An 18,846-nucleotide genomic window follows, 5' to 3' on the forward strand; every position below is an offset into this window, starting at 1 on the left:
GGTGGTCCCCCTGGAGCCTGCACTGGGGTCGCAATCCGGGGTTCAGCCGCACTCTTGATCGGACGCACAAATAAACACAGCGGCGATGCACATCGACGGTGCCGTTGGCCACTCGCCGCGGAGAATTTCTAGCGCCGAGAATTTGAACGTTTCGGTGTTGTTTGGCTTTCGATGAAGACCACTCCCTGTTGGTCCACAGAGAGAGAGGTTGCCCAGCGACCGGTGTGGGATGAAGAGGCTCATGGAAGCGACTCTCAAGGAGTTACGCAACTTTTTTGCCCTGGCACAATGTGATGCACTGCTCACTGGCAATTCAGAGTGACCAAGATGCGATTTGTCGCGTTATGACAGGACGTCAATAAGAAGGCGACTTATAAAACGTACTCCGACTGTGCAAAAATAATCACCTCTCTCCATCAATAGCGAAGCTACCTTCCGTAAAGCATTATTATAGAATGTTGGGGACTTGGGGCAAGTACTGTACTGTTAGCGAGCACCAAGCGCTGATTATTGTAACGCATCGTACCAGCTACTCATTTTAAGGCTGAGTTGACCTAAGAGAGGCATGTCTCATGACCACAATCACCCCCACCGCTTAGCATCCTCACAGTCTTCCTCCGCTCGCACTCACCACACTCACCACTCTCTTCTCATCTAACTATGCTCACCACTTCCCCCACCTCGCTCTCCCCTCACCAAACCACGCCCCCTCCTCTCCTCACCACGCCCCCTCCTCTCCTCACCACGCCCCCTCCTCCCCTCACCACGCACACTCCTCCCCTCACCACACCCCCTCCTCTGCTCACCACGCACCCTCCTCTCGTCACCACGCCCCCTCCTCTCCTCACCACGCACCTTCCTCTCCTCACCACGCCCCCTCCTCTCCTCACCACGCCCCCTCCTCCCCTCACCACGCCCCCTCCTCCCCTCACCACGCCCCTTCCTCTCCTCACCACGCCCCCTCCTCTCCTCACCACCAGGGTTTCTGTCTACAGGAGCGGTTTACACCAATGGCGATTATCTGAACCGGTCATGGGACTCATCTAGGTCGACTTAGCCTCAAATGAGTACCCGGTGCGGTGTGCAGTAAACATCGCCACTAGGGAGACAAAGGCGGTCGGGCGTGGTGCTGGCCACCCACCCCCTCGTGTGCCACAGTTGCCGGCCTCCATCGGCGCTACTCGCCAACAGCACTTGCCCCTACAGTCTGTTGAGGCTACACGGGGGGATATTTGCCTTTAGTGGTGTGGGGGTAGTGGTTGGCAGTGACTGGCGGTGAGGGTTAAGATGTAGGTGGGGGGGGAGTGGGTGGATGGGTGGGGGGAGTGGGTGGATGGGTGGGGGGAGCTCCGCTAGGTAGCGAAGGGGTTGCGAGTGAGGGGGAGGAGAGTGAGAGGAGGAGGAGGTGGGGGGAGGGAGGGAGGTGAGGGCTGGCTGGGAGAGTCGTGGGTGGGTGGTGGCTGAGATGACTTCGTGTGGCGCTGGGAGGAGTGAGAGGAGGAGGCGGAGGAGGCGACTGCGTTACACGCGGTGCGAGCTGCGTGCGAAGCGCACACGAGACCCGGAGCGGCGTCCTGGAGCCCAATCCACCCCCAGCACCCCGCGGCACCTCGCTCCGACTGACAAGCAAGGCTCCGAACCATCCGTTCCCCTCGGCTCGCTGTGGGACCCCCCTCTCGTATCCTCTCGACCTCCCCCGTCTCCCCCCCCCCGCCTCTCAACGTGCGTGGCTTCATTCAGTGCGGAGACCTTGAGAGAGAGAGAGAGGCCGGTCTCAGCTTCGTCTTCTTCTGCGGCTGTGGCAGCAGCGGCTGATTTGAAGCTACGCGCTGCTGCGGGATTCTTTCTTGGGAGATCCGTCCGTCCCGTGCCTCCGCTTGGCGCTGCGGCTGCGTTTGTTGCTGTTCCTGCTGGAATATCGAGTTGCATGGACGGTGGCGCGAGATTGCGGCGTGCGCGGGGTGGAGCTGTGTGAAGGAGAGAATCCGAGGCCAAGGGTAGTAGAGTCGAGAGACAGAGGGAGAGGAGGAGTGGACTCGCGACTGCCGAGGGCTTGAAACGCTCGCTCAGTGTGCGCCACAGCACAGCCTCTCACTCCACCACCTCGTCGTCGTCGTCAGCAATCTCATCGTCAGTCGAACATCCTCCCCCTGCCACGGCCGACGGACCACGCGCGCTTCCTGTGCCCGACCACCTGTTGGACTCTGCACGCCGCCCAGGTGCCGCCACCGTTGGAATTCCGTCGGTGGGCGACACGGGGAAGACGCGCGAGGCTCCCCGGTCCCGCGCCCCCACAAAGCTTCAGCGGAGGAGAGAGAGAGAGAGAGCTCCGTTGGCCGTAGTTCAGTTGCCGTCGGCGGGAGCTGTTGTTGTTGTTGCTGGTGGTTGGTGGTGATGGCGGAAATGATGCGGTGTGGATGTACGAGCCGGCACCTCCTGCTGCTCGCCTTCCTCCTCTTCTCGTCGGCGTGGCCCTCCTCCTCCTCCTCGTCGTCGAGCGGAGGCGCCCACGCCTGCCCGAGTGTGTGCAGCTGCGCTGGCACCACCGTGGACTGCCACGGCCTGGGGCTGCGCGTCGTGCCCAAGGGGATACCCAGGAACGCCGAGCGACTGTGAGTGTCAACCCTCCCCCCCTCCCCCCTTGTTATCATCACCCCGCCACTTCCCGACCCCCTTTGTATCCTCGTGGCAGTCTGTGACTTTGGCGAAGTTGACTTGTCTCGCCCCACCTTTGCCCCGCCACGCTTACCAATCTTCTGTTGCGACGTCGAAGTTAAAAGTGGCAACTCCGCTGCACGCGCCTGATGATCGGTAACAGGTCCCCGGCTCGGTGGCGTAGATTTGAAGTGAGACATCAGAGACATCTGCCGGTCTGTACGCGTGGCTCACTTTACCGGAGGAGGAGAGCTCTGATTCAAATTACGATTGTGGTTACGATTGTGGTCGTGGCGGCTAACCCACTGCGCCATCATTAACATTGTTAATGTATGGGTCGGTTTTGGGCTTCACGGAGGTCGACTCAGTCTCAAATGAGCACCTGGTGCGGTGTGTACAACCTCACTGGGGAGACAAAGGCGGCCGGGCGTGGTGCTGGCCACCCACCATCTAGTGTGGCGCGTTAATCTTAATAGGCGCTACTCGCTAACAGCACTTGCCCCAAGTATGTTAAGGATATAGGGGGATCTCTGTCTTTGCGTACATGTGTGTTTCACAACAACGAGCGGAGCGCCGGGCGGATAAAACGCAACAATTTGGCAGAATGGGGAGCACAGGTGGTGGATCTGCCAGTCATCTGAGTCGGTCAACGGCACCTGGGTCTGTGCCGTGGCCTCCTTGCCCACAGCTAGCCTGGCACAAGCTCCGTGGTGACGCCACTGCCACTTCGGGACCGAATGGGGGCTGTTGTCGATGGTGTTGCACGTACCACAGACAGCGATTGGCTGTTAACCAATTACTAAATCATCAACCGCACGCAGCGCCTAACCGCCTAAATCTCAATGAAACAATTTCGTGCAAACTGCAACTCTCAACGCTGAAATGAGAAGATCCACACCACGAACACCAAAAAACACCACCACCATCTGACGAATCGCCCACTATCCGCACGGCACATCTTCACTCCTGTCGTGTTAACACGGCGACGTTTGCTCGACGTGGACACGCGGAACCCCGCGAGTGGCGGCACGTGGGGGCTGGAGTTTGGGAAATTCTGCGCGACGCGCTGAATCGGGATCGAACTCTCAGCGTTGTAACTCATTGGTATTAACAACTCAGGCCACGAGGCACCCCCCCTATCCATCACATTCTTAACCCCCCCTTTTTCCACCCCATTATCTCTGTTCCTTTAGTTTCATCCCGCGAGCGGTTATAGGATTTGTAACAGGTTGCAGTGAACACGGGGTGTGGAGTGGTGGTACAGCGGTTAGCGCGCTACGCGTTCTGAATCCGGCCAATTGAGTTCCATTCCGGGCGGCGTGAGTGTCGAGTCCTCCTTTCCCGATACGCAATGACCAGCGTGGTGAAGTATGGTCAATAACCCCCCCTCCCCTCCCCACGATCCACACGGCGTGGGGAGGCCCTCATCCAGCAGTGGAGTATTGACACGTGGGCTGTACATGTATACCGTATGTGTCAATGATCCACGCCGGTAGATGCTTGGTAATTTCGGTCTTAAGTTTGCACAATACTGAGTATTCCACTTGCAAGTAATATCCGCGGGTATTGTTCCCAGAATTTGAGATTGATTATTCCCGCTGTGTCTTCGCCATGGTGTATGTTGGTTCATATGGGAACGTAGTACAGTTACGTGGCGTTGTAACAATTTAATGATGACAGTAGGGAATGGCGGAGACTTGGGGAAACCTTCATCCAACGGTGGATTGATCATTGATGTTGTTGCTGAAGATGATGATAGAGAATATAAATCGAATGCATCAATGATCAGTCGAAGTGGATTACGAGCGTGTCGGACTAACCCCACTACCCATGTCAAAATCATATTCCTCCAATAATTTATATATATAGTTCCGACACAGCGTGGTGAAGTATGGTCAAACAACTCCCCCACCCCCTCCCCCCATGACAGACACGGTGTGAGAAGACCTCCATCCAGCAGTAGATTAGCAAAAGCAAAGTATTGATTATGAATGATGATAGGGGTTACAGGTGGCTGAAAATAATCTCTGATTGTTGTGCAAACAGCGTTTTAAGATAGCGGCAATTGCGGCTGCTGTGGAGGTGTTTTCACTCCAACAGCGGCGACGACCTTTAGTTACCTCGGAAGGCTTTACTGAGTCTCAAGGCTCGTTTGCAGGTGGATGTTGCGACACTGTGAATGTATTGGTCAATTCTACTTATCAAGAGAGTTTGGCATCGTGCGTGTCGGAGAGAATCGCAGTGAACCCCAGCAACTCACACGATGCGCTCACACACTCCGCACGCTCAGCACCGATCGATTCAAGAATCCTTCGCTCCTGCCGGAATGCCCTGGTGACCTCGTAGACCGGGCCGCTCTCTCTCGACACTACACCTGATGGTTCTCAGGCAGGTTCCAGTCCAAGTGCTAATCAGACCCCAAATCAGACCCCGAATCAGACCACAAATCAGAGCCCAAATCAGACCCCGAATCAGACTCCGAATCAGACTCCGAATCAGACTCCGAATCAGACCCCGAATCAGACTCCGAATCAGACCACAAATCAGACCCCGAATCAGACCCCAAATTAGACCCCGAATCAGACCACAAATCAGACCCCGAATCAGACCCCGAATCAGACTCCGAATCAGACTCCGAATCAGACCCCGAATCAGACTCCGAATCAGACCACAAATCAGACCCCAAATCAGACCCCGAATAAGACCCCGAATCAGACTCCGAATCAGACCCCGAATCAGACTCCGAATCAGACCACAAATCAGACCACAAATCAGACCCCAAATAAGACCCCGAATCAGACTCCGAATCAGACTCCGAATCAGACTCCGAATCAGACCCCGAATCAGACCCCGAATCAGACCCCGAATCAGACCACAAATCAGACCCCAAATCAGACCCCGAATCAGACCACAAATCAGACCACAAATCAGACCCCAAATCAGACCCCGAATCAGACTCCGAATCAGACTCCGAATCAGACTCCGAATCAGACCTCGAATCAGACCCCGAATCAGACTCTGAATCAGACCCCGAATCAGACCCCGAATCAGACCCCGAATCAGACTCTGAATCAGACCCCGAATCGCTGCTTAGCTGACGAAATGGGGCGCATTGGGGGCGATTCTTCCGGCAGTCATTGTACTTGCAGACATACAGATTAATTGGTAGTTCCTTTATCCGCCCAGGTACAATCATCATCACCACGCAACGTATTTATACGGAAAAAAATCTCAGCATTTTGAAATGTTTCAATTCTTGATAATCATTCAGCATCATCAACACTGTTATTGTTGAAACCGTGGTCGTATCCACTGCTGGATGAAGGCCTCCACCACGCCGTAGCCACAACCCTCGTGAATCTAGACGCGATGGTTTGAGGTCGTAATGTAAATTAACAGAGGAGAGCGATACACAGAGAGAGATAGAGGAGGGGGTACGTGCGTGGTATGCGGTGGTGGTGGGGGTACGTGGTATGTGTGCAAGTATCCATTCATCACACGAGCCACACGTGCACACAATGGTGACAACGATGACAACATACGCACTGTGATGGTGATGAATTATGATGACGATGATGGTGGTGGTGTCGACTTCCTCGTTCACTACGCATCTGTGCGGCATCACTCGCCCACGTAACCCCCCCCCACGCCCGGTCTTGTTTACGGAAGATGTCATAGTTTTTGTCATCCGTTAGTCTTTGTTTTATGATCGTGGTGTGCGTGGTGTGCGCATGTACGTACGGGGAGCGGTGGCGCAGCGGTTAGCGCGCTGCGCTACGGAACCCGGCCAGTGACGAGGATCTGTTACCGCTCTTGGGTTCATCCACGAAGCCGACTCGGCCAGCCCTCAAATTGAGTGGGATGCCAAACACATCGCCACTCGGGAGACAAAGGCGGCCGGGCGTGGTGTTGGCCACTCGCCATCTGGTGCGCTGTGTGCGCAATTTCGTAGGTGCTCGCTCACAGCACTTTCCCCAACAGTCCGGCAAGGTTGTACGGGGGGGGGGGGGGTCTGTGAAGGTCACCTCCTACAGCCTGCTCAGACTGTTGGGGGCAAGCGCTGCTAGCGAGAGCCATCGAAGCCGCTGCCGCTGCTGCTGATGATGCTTTAGACCCCTCCCAGGTACCAATTTAAGGTTGAGTCGACCTAGGAGTAGGCAAGTGCTTAACGCCACCACCACCACGACCACCGTCATGCGCTTCCCAGTCTCTCGTCATCTCTCCTAACACACAATGCGCAACACCCACCGCTTCGGCTGCTGATTGAAGGCTGAGTTGATCTAGGGGAAGCCCCGTTCCGATGACCCTCTTAGCCGTGCCGACTGTTGGTGCTGTTAGCGAGCACCCGGCGAAAGAGAGCGACGTATGGCGAACACCACGCCCGGCCGCTTTTGTCTCCCCAGTTCTTTATGTCCACGCACACACCGCACCAGATGCTCATTTAAGGCCGAGCCGACCTGGGGGAGGGCCCAGCGCGGGTTCAGACACCGCTCCGCCACGCGATGCGATCCGTGGCCTGCAATCGAACGGCGCGGGTTCGTTGCGTAAGAGACAAAGATCCCCCGTGTAGCCTTAACAGACTGTTGGGGCAGGTGCCTTTAGCGAGTAGCAATTACCAAGGCCGGCCACGGCGCACGAGGGTGGTCCGGTGGCCAGCACCACACCCGGCCGCCTTTGTCTCCCTCGTGGCGATGTTTACACATGGGCAGCGGGTACAGAATTTGAGGCCGAGTCTACCTAGGGGAAGCCCAGGACGGGGTTCAGATCATCGTCACGGGGTGTTGGTGGCCGTGGGCGGGTGAATCGAGCTCGGGGTTCGTAGCCGCGGCGCGCTCACCACTCCGCTACCGCTTGCCCACAGCACAATTGTCTAAACAGATCGCGCGCTCAGACAAGCCCTGCCTGTGTAATATATGTGTAGAGCAGTGCAGTGTCTCAACATTCGTTCACATCAAAGCATTCTCTTGTGGGGGGCTCAGTTAGGGGGCCGCGGGGGTGTGGAGGGGGGGGGTGGCCCTAACTTTGAACCCTCGTTTCAGTCTTCTGAGACTCGATTGAAGACGCCGAAACGAGACGGACGGCCGTCCGTGATTTGTAGTAAACGCGAAGATCGCGGGTTTCCACCCAAAGTTGTTGCCTTGTATAGACTGCCTTGTATAGACTGCCAGTTGCTGTAAGCGGAGTTTGCGAGCGGTAGGCGTAAACAGAACGTTGTCCCGGGCCTCCCCTAGGTCTACTCAGCATTAAACGAATAGGCAGCAAGATATATGTGTAGAGGCTAGCTTTGGGGAGACAAAGGCAGCCCCGGAACGCGCGCCCTGCTGGAGCATGTCACCCACTTTCGTGAGCCGTGGTGGCTTCAATCGGTCCTCGCGAATAGCACTTTCTCCAACAGTCTATACAGCCTACACGGGTGATCTTTGTCTTTGTTTGTATCTGCGGGGAGCGGTAGTGCAGCGGTTAGCGCGCTGCGCTACGACCCAGGCCAACACCAGTGACGATTATCTGAACCGGTCCTGGGCCTCCCCTAGGTCGATTCAGCCTCGAATGAGTATCGAGTGCTGTGTGTAAACGTTGCCACTGGAGAGACAAAGGCGGCCGGACGTGGTGCTGGCCACCCATCATCTTGTGTGTCGTGCCGGCCTTTATAGGTGCTCGTTAACAGCACTTGCCCCAACAGTCGGTTTAGGCTATAGGGGGGATCTTTGTTTTTGTCTCCGTGTGTCTTTGTATGTCTCCGCGTGTCCGCATCGCTCACACGTGCATGCCAAAGACACAGGTCCCCCCGTGTAGCCTTAACACACGGCTGGGGCAAGTGCTGTTCGCGATCACCTACACCCATTGTTAACCTTGGTGACATGGCAGAGCAGCAACAAGACTAAAATCACATAGCCTATGCTTAAATGGACAACATTCACATTGGTCCTAGTCACAGCAACACACACACACAAGGTACTGCAATTTGGAGCTCTTCAGAAGGGCCATTGCGTGAAACGTCATTTTACATATATAAAAACTAAATTCTACGTGTTGCATAGGCAGTGAATGATGAATGCGGATGAGTGGGTTTTTAATTTGGGTTTGTGTGCGACTCGAAATGTTTGTGTTTGATGAGATGCGTTAAATAATTGCCTACCCACTTCCCCCTCCCCCTTTATAGTGTGACTGTGTTCCCAGCGGGGGTGCGGGGGGGGGGCTCAGCGAGGGGGTCGCCTCGACTCCCCCGAAGCACCGAGACCCCCCTCCCCCCAACAGTGGCACCGATGCAAAGACAAAGGTTCCCCGTATAGCCTTAGCAGACTGTTGGGGGGGAGGGGGGGCAAGAGCTGTTAGCGAGCAGCAGCATCTATGAAGGCCGGCACTGCGTACGAGCGAGTGTTGTGGTGAGCACCACTGCCCGGTCCGCCTTTGTCTCCAGTGCTGATGTTTACACACCGCACTAAATACTCGGTTGAAGTCTGAGTTAACCTAGGGGAAGCCCAGAGCATTCGCCGGGCATTTGAAGTCCCTAGCTGGAGGTTCGTAGCACAGTCTAAAGCGGCATGTGTATCGATCTGCTTGTATCGATCTGCGTGGACGTATCTGCACGTATCTGTGTGCGTATCTATGTTAGCGAACAGCACCTGGCCCAACAGTCTGTTAAGGCTCTAGGGAGGATGTTTGTCTTTGTATGCATGTGTGTACGTATCTGTGCGTGTATGTTTATGGGTGTATATGTCAATGTCTATGTGAACATACCGATAGGTGTGTGTGTGTATATAATTATGGGTATTAGGAGCAGTGGCGCACTGCGCTGTGAACCCGGCGACCTGCGTTCGATTCCCGGCCACCGATAACATCGGTGGCGAGTTGACATCTGAACCGGTCCCTTTTCTAGGTCGACTCAGCCTTAAATGAGTACAAACGCGCAGTGCGCAAGCGTACGTACACGTCAGCGCTTGCCCCGACAGACTGCAAGAGCGTACGGGGAATCTTCGTTGCCACTAACACACGTTACCCACGTGGAATTCCCTCCGCAGTTCCGTTGCTCGTCTCCTTCAGGAGGAGAGATTTCTATTCAGTGTTTCACAGTCGAGGAACATCGGACTCCCATGTGGATATTTTGACTCAAAATCTTAAATCACGTGACACAATTTCACCCCGAAAGCTCACGCCCTCCCCCCCATCCAGCCAGTTTCTCGGAAGCTAAGCAGGGGTTTGAGCCTGGACATCGCCTGGACGGGTGACCGCCGCGTGTGAAACCGGTTGTCACGTGGTTGGAGAGTAGTAGCAGACAGCAGACGACAGCAGGACGCATTGGGATATCTGTGAAAAAGCTTCATAGCTCATCGGATTCCCCCAGGATTCCGAATAAATATTCTCATTCTGAGATATCACCCGCCGCTGACGCGTCAGCCGTGGCTGGGGAATGGATCTCTGGTCATCGTGGGGTTCACTGCGCGACGCGCTAACCGCTGCGCCACCACTCCCCCGCCCGCAGCCCCCCAAGTGGATATGGATTTGTTTCATGTTTTAAGGCAGAGTGAATGGCGGAGTGGGTGAGAGTTATCTTTGTTGTGCTCGTACAATCGTTTTTTAAGCGATTTTCTTTATTACCTTTCCTCTACTTTGCACTCCTGTCGTGTTTCTGTCCTGTTTGTTGTTGTAATGTTATGACCCGTCCCTACTGGACATCTGTGATGAAGAGCTTCATAGCTCATCGGAGTCCTCCAGTGTAAATAAACATTCTGATTCTGACAACACAGCACAGCACTCACTGCAAGGGACATCATTAGTTCACGAGTCCGGAATACATATTAAACAGATTTCACTTAACGGCACCAACCGAGGTGGCATCACTCCGGTCTCTGATGGCAGTCTCTGAGTGTGGCTCACAACGGCGAGTGAAGTGATAACCGATTGAAACGAGTCAATCATTCACTCGAATTTTGCCATTCAAAGAATAACAATAATAAGATCGATACGACTAAAGATGGTGCTGCTCTACCTTAGGTGGTCCCTACATCATGGCCTGGCCCCTCGACTTATCCCGGGCCCGTGTATTCATCCGTCGACGTCTCGCTGGGTTTAAACAAGCAACCATGATTCGACGATGGTTTATTACAAAAAAAACCTAAATCGGTTTTGTTGATGTATTTTTGTTGCAGAGATTTGAACGCCAACAACATCACGAGGCTTGGCAAGACGGACTTCGCGGGTTTAAGGAACCTCCGTGTTTTGTAAGGGCTCGCTCAACGCTCACTCACGTGACTCGCTCACTCACTCATGCAATTAGCTACTCACTCATGCAATTAGCTACTCACTCATGCGATTAGCTACTCGCTCAACTCACTAACCACTCGTTCATGCGATCCGCTCCTCACTCATGTAATTCGCTCACTCACTCACTCATCCACTCATGCGACTAGTCATCGATCCCATGTCTGTCCTCTATCTGTCCTTCTGATATAGACATACCACCATTGCCCCCGACTCTAAAGCTTATCAGCGGCCCACTGAAACGAGAGGCTCGATGCTCAGTGATCCTCTCCCTTGGGTAGACACATGTAACCGTGATAATAACTTCGGAGAGACAGATGGGTTTTTTTTGTATAATATACATTTCGGGGCCTCGCGACCTGCACCACGTGGAGCTCAGCGCGCTAATGCACGTACGTATGTTGAACTTCTTTTGCACAGTACGTAGCCGCCCGTGCTGATCGATCATACTCACGTAACAAACTCACGTAGAGTTGCTTGCGCACTGCACGCGTTGACGGTGGCGACACAACGCCCCCCCCCCCCCCCCCCACGTGTGTTTGCGCCCTATCCAGCGTCTCTTGCCGTTGACCCGCCGCTCCGGGTGTCGACCCCCCCCCCCTCTCTCCCCGTCGCAGGCACCTGATGGAAAATCAAATCACGACCATCGAGAGGGGCTCATTCAACGACCTGAAGGAGCTGGACAGACTGTGAGTAGCAGAGTCCTAGCACCCATCCCCGTGACTCCTGCACCCAGACACACAGATGGCCTTTAGCCGATACCTATGTATGTACCGTGGGGGTGGACCGTGGGGGTCGACGGGTCACGCTTTACTGTGCGGGCCCAGCACGGGTCGGGGAAGCTGGAGGGAGCCACGGCCGGTTGACACGTCGCTCGCCGCTGACGTTAGCCGTGGCTGGGAATCGAACTCATGACGGCCCGGTTCGTAGGTCGCTGTGGGGCAAACCACACCACTGCGGCGACGCTGCCACCCCCCCCCCCCCACCAGTTTGGCGTGAGCGAGCGGGTGTGTGCATGTGTGCGTGCATGTGCTTGCGTGCGTGCGTGTGTGCGTGCGCGGACGGAGGTTGATGAGAGGGTGAGGAGGTTGTGAATGTGGGAGTGAGGCAGGCCGAGGAGTGACAGCCCAAGAGACGATGACACTGGGTGGGTAAGGGTTTCGGGCCGGGTTCACTCTGCCCATTATTTCTCAGGGTCAGTGAAACGAGCAACACTTTGTTGGGGAAGTCAACAGTGGTTGTCACGTGGATATGCTTGACTCCGCCATATGGACGTGGAATTTCCACCACTGGCGCACTGACTGGGGGCTATGAAAGAAATGGAGGAGGAGAGCTCTCACCCAAATGCTCGGTTGAGCGGAAGATCACTTTGACGCGTCGACATCATTGCGATCGGCAGCCACAGCTCAGACTCAAAGCAGGCCGACGGCAGGAGCAGTGCAGGCAGACAACATTCAGGAGGGAACACCTCAATCGCGACGAGACCTGGGCTCTTAAAATACCACACGTCAGTCCTGCAGAGCATTTCCCAATTAACCTAGTAATGCAATCAAATAACACAATACAGCATAATTGTTTAATTTGCTTAACATTTTATTTTGCTCCCAAACTCCATCCTCTCCTTCCAGTCACCACCGCACTCTGCAGCGTTCACAACTTTTGCCCCGTTGGCTTCGGACCCCCCCGCTCCCAATTACCGCCCCCCCCCCCCGCCCGCCCTGGACCCTCCCCCCACCACCAATCAAATGTAAATGAGGACAACATTAGCAAACTTCCCTGGAGAAGCAGGTCACGACGACCTTGGCTGTGGGCTGTCGTTTGCTGCCTTCAAGGGGACGGGGAACACTGGGATGCACGCTGTCTCTCTGTCCCATTGCAATTTTTCTGCCCGCACCGTGTTTGCTTGAGCATGCGTGTGCTGCGCGAAGAATGGATACATTCGAGGGGGGTGCGGGGGAGAGGAAAACCACGCGTTTACGGCTAGACAGAAAGAGCAGAGTTAGGAAAAAGTGATCGGCCTCGTAAATAATGTGATCTCGACAACGAGGGCCAAGTTATTTAAAAGACGAATCATCGTGTAGGTGTAATGTAAACCCTAAACCTCAGTTACAAGTTATATAGAATGTCAAGACCTGTAAACATGTCATGCACAGGAACATTCGGCGTTATACAAGACGGCAATACCTGTAAATGCATAATGCAACATGTGGCTCAGTTTAAACGAGGCACAATTTGAGAGAAAAAAAGTGTAATTTGAGAGAACTTGGCCTTTCCTCTTGAATCGCTACAGAGATAGCAACAACCTTTAAGCCTGGACTCCAACTCAGGGTGCCGGCTCCCCAGGTGTGAGTGTTAGCGATGGGAGTGGTGGTGCAGCGGTTAACGCACTGGGCCAAAAACCCAACGACCCGAGTTCGATTCCCGCTCACGGCCACCAACGCCAGCGACGATTATCTGAACCGGTCCTGGGCCTCCACTCGGTCGGCTCGGCCTTAAACGATCAGGTGGTGCGGTGCGTAAACATCGTCACTGCGAGAGAAAAAGGCGGCCGGACGTTGCTGCTGCCCACGCACCCCCTCGTGTGCCGTGCCGGCTTTCATAGGTCCCGCTCGCTATCAGCACTTGCCCCTACACTCTGTTGAGGCCATGCGGGAGATAAATGGTCTTTGTCCAGTGAGCCACTTGAGAGACGCCAACTGTCTTGCGACGGCAACTGGCCTTGGCGGTGCAGCCCGAAGGCCAAAGTCGCAACGGTGAATCGAAGGCCGCGACGAACGCGCCAACGCTCGAACGGCATCGGCGCGCCGACTGGAGTCGCGTCGCGCGGCGAGCACCACCGTCGTTACCGCGTTCGCGATTCTCCGTCGGCGAGAAGGTCGAAAACTCACCCGTCACAACTGCTTTCTACCGCCTCCGCCGCACCTCTGATTGGCTGCGTACGGTGGTGCGAAAGAAGTTCAACGCACACAGCTCAAGCGCGGCTCGCCGAGCAGCAGCGAGAGTTTGGCGGTAGGGGCAGACGTCTGTGCGGTATTCCTCAACACCCCCCAAGCCCGCCCCCGCTCTCCCACCCCAGGACGGCACCGCGATGATGGTGTGCGCTCAGCGCGTGTTCGCGAGCTGACAGCGTCAGCGGCTGTGGAATGCAAAACTTTCGCGAAATGAAGAGGGGGGGGGGTGGGGGGGGATAAGGAGGGGGTGAAAGGAAGACAGAATCCCTGCATCTCCTTCATTCATTTTCTCTCAAACGGAGAGAAAAATCAATTTCCTTTCCAGACGTCCCTCTCTAAACATTTCAACATTCTCTCGCTTGTTCCTTGCGCCTGTCGGGAGTCCACAGGTCACGTCGCGTCTTGCGTGGCCTCGCTTATTAAACACCGACTGACCTCCTCCTCCTCCTCCCTCCACAGATGCCCCTCGCTCTCCCTGCACCTCCCCCCCCCTCTCTCTTTCTCTCGTGTCTACACCGACTTCTCCTCCCTCTCTCCAACTCTCCCTTTCTTCTCTCCCTGTTCTCCCTCCTCCCCGTATCTCCTCTCTCTCTCTCTCCTGGCTTCTCTCTCTCTATTCTTTGTCTCTCCCTCTCTCCTCGGTCTCTCCATCGCCTTCCTCACTCCAGCTCTCTTTCTCTCTCTCTCCTCTCTCTCCCTCCCTCTCTCCGGCTCTCCCTTTTCTACCGTCCCACTCTCGGACTCTCCCTTTTCTCCCTCCTCTCCCGTACCACCTCTTCTGCTCTCTCCCTGTCTCTCTCCCTCTCTTCCTCCTCTGTCTCTCCCGCACTCGCCTGCCTCCACCTTCGTCCCCTATCCCCCCCCCCGACCCTCACCATGTGCTCCCCTTTGCTCTATGTTCCGGAACCCGGTGTTGATAGAGCAGAGAACGTTGCGTGAAATCTACTCTGGTTAAGTTCATTCTTTCGGCTGCCGGTCAGCCGGGTTGTGTGCGCGTATATAGGGGTGTGTAGGTAGGTAGGTATGTGTAGGGGTGTCTGTGTGTAGTGGTGGAACGCTTCTCTGAATAGGTCCGTGTAGGTAGGGGTGCCACGTACGTTGAGGTGCGTGCGTATTTGCGGTAGTGTAGCGGTTAGGGTGCTGCGCTACGAATCTGCCGACCAGAGTTCGATTCCTGCTCACAGTAAACAGCAGTTACGATTATTTGAACCGGTCCTGGGCCTCCCCTTGGTTGACTTCATCGGTGCTACTTGCTAACAGCACTTGTCCCGTCAGTCTGTTACGCCTATAAGGGGGGATCTTTGTTTTTGCGTGTCTTTGCAGCTGTGTGTGTGTGGGGATGTGATTCTCTGTCGGGGTGTAGGTGTGCTTGTAAGTAATTGTGCCCGTATGTGTTTGGGTGTGTTTGATCATGGGGAGTGGTAGTGTAGCGGTGAGCGCTATGCTGCGCTTCGAACCTGGCGACCCGGGTTCGATTCCCGCTCACAGCCAACATCGGTGACGATTATCTGAACCGGTCCTGAGCCTCCCCTAGGTCTACTCGGACTCAAATTAGTACCTGGTGCGGTGTGTAAACATCGCCACTCGGGAAACAAAGGCGGCCGGGCGTGGTGCTGGCCACCCACCCCCTCGTGCCGGCCTTCATAGGTGCTCGCTAAAGGCACTTGCCCCATCAGTCTGTTAAGGCTAGACGGGGGATCTTTGTCTTTGTATTCGATCAAAGTGCACCTAGCCTGGTACAAGTGCTGTGAAGACATTGCCGTCGGTGGTGTCATTGGCAGCGGCGGTGTTATTGTTGTGCACCAGTGTGGTCCCTGGTGCAAGGGATACAATGATCCCCCCCCACCACCACCACCATTTCCCCCCACAATTTCTTACTCGTAGCCCGGGCCCCCCCAGCCTCTAGGCCCCGTCGCACTCGCAGCGCTTGCACCATTGTCCCAAATCCACTTTCCGTGCTTGTGGTGCGGGATCTCATCTCGGGGTCGAAGCGCCCCCCACCCACCACCACTCAACAACCCCAAGCATTTGGCGCCGAGCCAACGCTTGTTATGGAAATTGTTCCTTTCCCTTGCAACATCCTGGAAGCAGTGGGCATTATTAATTAATAATAACAATAATAATTAAAAAAACCCCACCCCCACCAGCCCCCACCCGTGCATCCCCCTGCGCGGCTTCTGCTCGAGCCTGGAGCCTGAGAGCTCATTCATTCTCCTGCTGCCGAGTGGTCTTCGTGTTGTAGACGATTCCCTCCGCGCTGCGTTCGAGCGTTGCCCCGTTGCTGCGTCCGGCAACCCCAGGGGACGTTCGGCTTTTTGTTTCTTGTCGAGAGGGCGATCCGATGACGATGCCCACCCACCCTCCTGTCGCTACCCCCCGCCCCCACCCCCCGCAAGGTCCCGCAAAACTCTCCGAGACGGAACGAGTGGCGCTGGCCACGTCGACCGTGAACTCGTGTTCGCTAAGCGTCGTGCTGACCACCCGGCCTCTCGTGTGCCGTGCTCTGACTTCATCGGTGCCCCTTAACGGCACTTGGCACAACAGTCTGTCAAGGCTATGACGGGGGAATCTTTGTCTTTGCCCGAGCACCATCGACGTCGACGACGCTGCTGCCCCCTGCGCTGGCACGGCCACCACGATGGCCCCAGCACCACCGACAGTTGCAGCGAATAAATTCCCTCTTGCCGCGGATACTTGACTTCAGCTGACGCATGGGGCAGCCCCCAGTGGGAGGCACATTTGTTGAGCAGGCAGCACGACTCGCTCCCGCCGATGAGGCTCGGGCGACGTGGAGGCCCAAGTCTCGACATCGCCCGAGCTGTTTGACACGTTGGTACGGAATAGCCGTGGTGGCGGGAAGCCTCGGGCCTACGCTGACCCTGGCTATTTGGTAGACAGTCTCATTGTAAGTTACGACAATGGTGCTATGTTGATGAAGAAGTTATCCCAGCAGGTAGGGCCCCTTGCCTGTAATGACAATCTGTGGTTATAACGCCTGTTGTAAGTCAGGGTTAATGTGTGTGGGGCGAGTGGGATATCTGCACCGGTTCTCGAACCCGTCCCTTCACCAACCCACTCTGACCAGTGCGGTGAAGTATGGTCAAACGACCTCGACGACTCACTCGGGCCGTACACACTGATGTAACAACAACAGCAACATGGCAGTTCCTGGCACTTTCACGTGACGCGAATATTTGAGAGGCCTTCAGTGCACCACTCCTGCCTGAGTCACGGTCCGCAGCACCATAAACACCGCCGCTTTTGATCATCCACGAGGTTAACTCGAGCCCCAAAATACCACATCAATTCCCGAGTAAGGTCATCTGGCTAAAACGTCGAGTTTAAAAAAGGCTCGTCCTGAAAGAGCCTTGCCAAAGCGGCAGACGACGACGTCGCGAGTCTGCGCGTCGCCACTAGAGGGGGCGGTCATCGATTAATATCACTCGTAGTGACAGCTATAGGGGGGGTGGGGGGGGGCTGACGCATCGACGATTAGTCACGATTATTTAGCTCGCGATGTGGTGAATGAAAAGCACGAAACAATTGGGATGATAACATTTGCCTTTTAAAGCTCTGCAAAACAAATGTCAGAATGATTTCTGCAAAGTGTGCAACTAAATCGGATGAATGTGGCTCTTGTGGTAAATAACTTATGTTATTTTCAATCTCGAAATTAAAATAAATCGCATCTCGATGTGTTTCTTCTCCGCTCGCGTTGCAGCTCGGTAGCTTCACCCCGAGAGCAGGGGTTCTCAACCGGGGGTACGAGGCGACCCCAGGGGGTACGTGGCAATTGCCTTAAGACTGCCACATTCGTTGTGCTTAATGTGCTTACATTATTGATGATCATTACTCGTACATTTATTTATGGGAGCCGCGAGAAACAATTCAACAAGGGGGACAGTCGCCAATCAATGTTGGGAACCATCGCCCTCGATAATCTTCTTGTTCCCTCTACCACGACCAGCACTGACATCGTCGCTACAGCGAGCGCGCAGAATCGCGAGAGGCAGCGAGGATTTGGCGAGGCCCACGCTGGTGGATTGAGCATGGCTGACAACGATGATGATGATGTTGCTAATGATCAACTTTTCCTCCCAAGTCAAAGTTATCCCTTTGCTCGCGTGTGACACGTGATGTCATCGCTGCAGAAGGCACTCTACCTGCAGTAACCTTCTTGGCGAACTCCCAGTGGCATTGAGGGAACTAAATCCACTCATCGTGCCCCGCAAAATTTGGGCCACAGTGAACCGTGCGTTTTCTTTTTTGTAAATGTGCAAAAAATTATTATCATGAAAATGCTGTGCAGCTCATTGTGAGTCCACTGTGCCATCAGCACCCAGTACGGCTCACCCCCCTCACCCTCCCCCGCCACCCCCACCCTCGCCCCCCCGCTCAGCCTCATCTCCAGAGCTTCCTATTCCGCACACAAGCGTAAAATGTCACAAAAAGGCGACGTTTATTTTGGCCTGCCACTCGGCCGCGCCCGTTGGCTCGGTGCGAGAAGTGTCACTGTGCCGTCGCCACGCATCACGGCCATGTGAACATCACAGCGGCCCCCACCCCCCTCCCCACCCGCAATGCTCACACACAGACACACACGCGAGCACACGTGTGTGTCTGTGTGTGCAGGTGATTGTCGCTCACAGGACTTGCCCCTACAGTCTGTGTAGTCTATGTGGGGGATCTTTGTCTCTGTGATTGTATGTGTGTGTGTGTGCAATGCCAAACTTCATAGGTGCCACTCATGAACAGCACTTACCCAGACAGTCTGTTAAGGCTATACGGGGGATATTTGTACTTGTGTATATTCTTGTGTGTGTGTGTGTGTATATGAGTGCCGTTCCGGCCTTCATAGGTGGTGCTCGCTAACAGCACTTCACCCAAAAGTCTGCCAAGGCTATACGGGGGATCTTTGCCTTTGTGTGTGCTTGTACCTTTCCTCTTGAACTTCTGGAGTTTGTTTATTTTACAGGAAATT

The 18,846-nt window shown here is 55.0% G+C and overlaps 1 protein-coding gene across 3 annotated transcripts in view; it reads left to right on the forward strand.

Annotated features, from left to right (window-relative positions):
* The first annotated feature begins 1,466 nt into the window (after positions 1-1,466).
* Positions 1,467-18,846, forward strand: part of LOC116941376 (slit homolog 2 protein-like) — a 258,451-nt gene continuing 241,071 nt past the window's right edge. For all 3 annotated transcript variants that reach the window (XM_032952435.2, XM_032952436.2, XM_032952437.2), the window contains exons 1-3: positions 1,467-2,612; positions 10,803-10,874; positions 11,532-11,603. In XM_032952435.2, coding sequence (XP_032808326.2) covers positions 2,395-2,612; positions 10,803-10,874; positions 11,532-11,603 — 362 coding nt within the window. In that variant the 5' untranslated portion in view covers positions 1,467-2,394. The remainder of the gene's footprint in view (positions 2,613-10,802; positions 10,875-11,531; positions 11,604-18,846) is intronic.

The sequence above is a fragment of the Petromyzon marinus genome, chromosome 11 (genome assembly GCF_048934315.1).
Source record: "Petromyzon marinus isolate PM22_M1 ecotype Great Lakes invasive population chromosome 11, UKy_Petmar_22M1.pri1.0, whole genome shotgun sequence".
Taxonomy (NCBI): domain Eukaryota; kingdom Metazoa; phylum Chordata; class Hyperoartia; order Petromyzontiformes; family Petromyzontidae; genus Petromyzon; species Petromyzon marinus.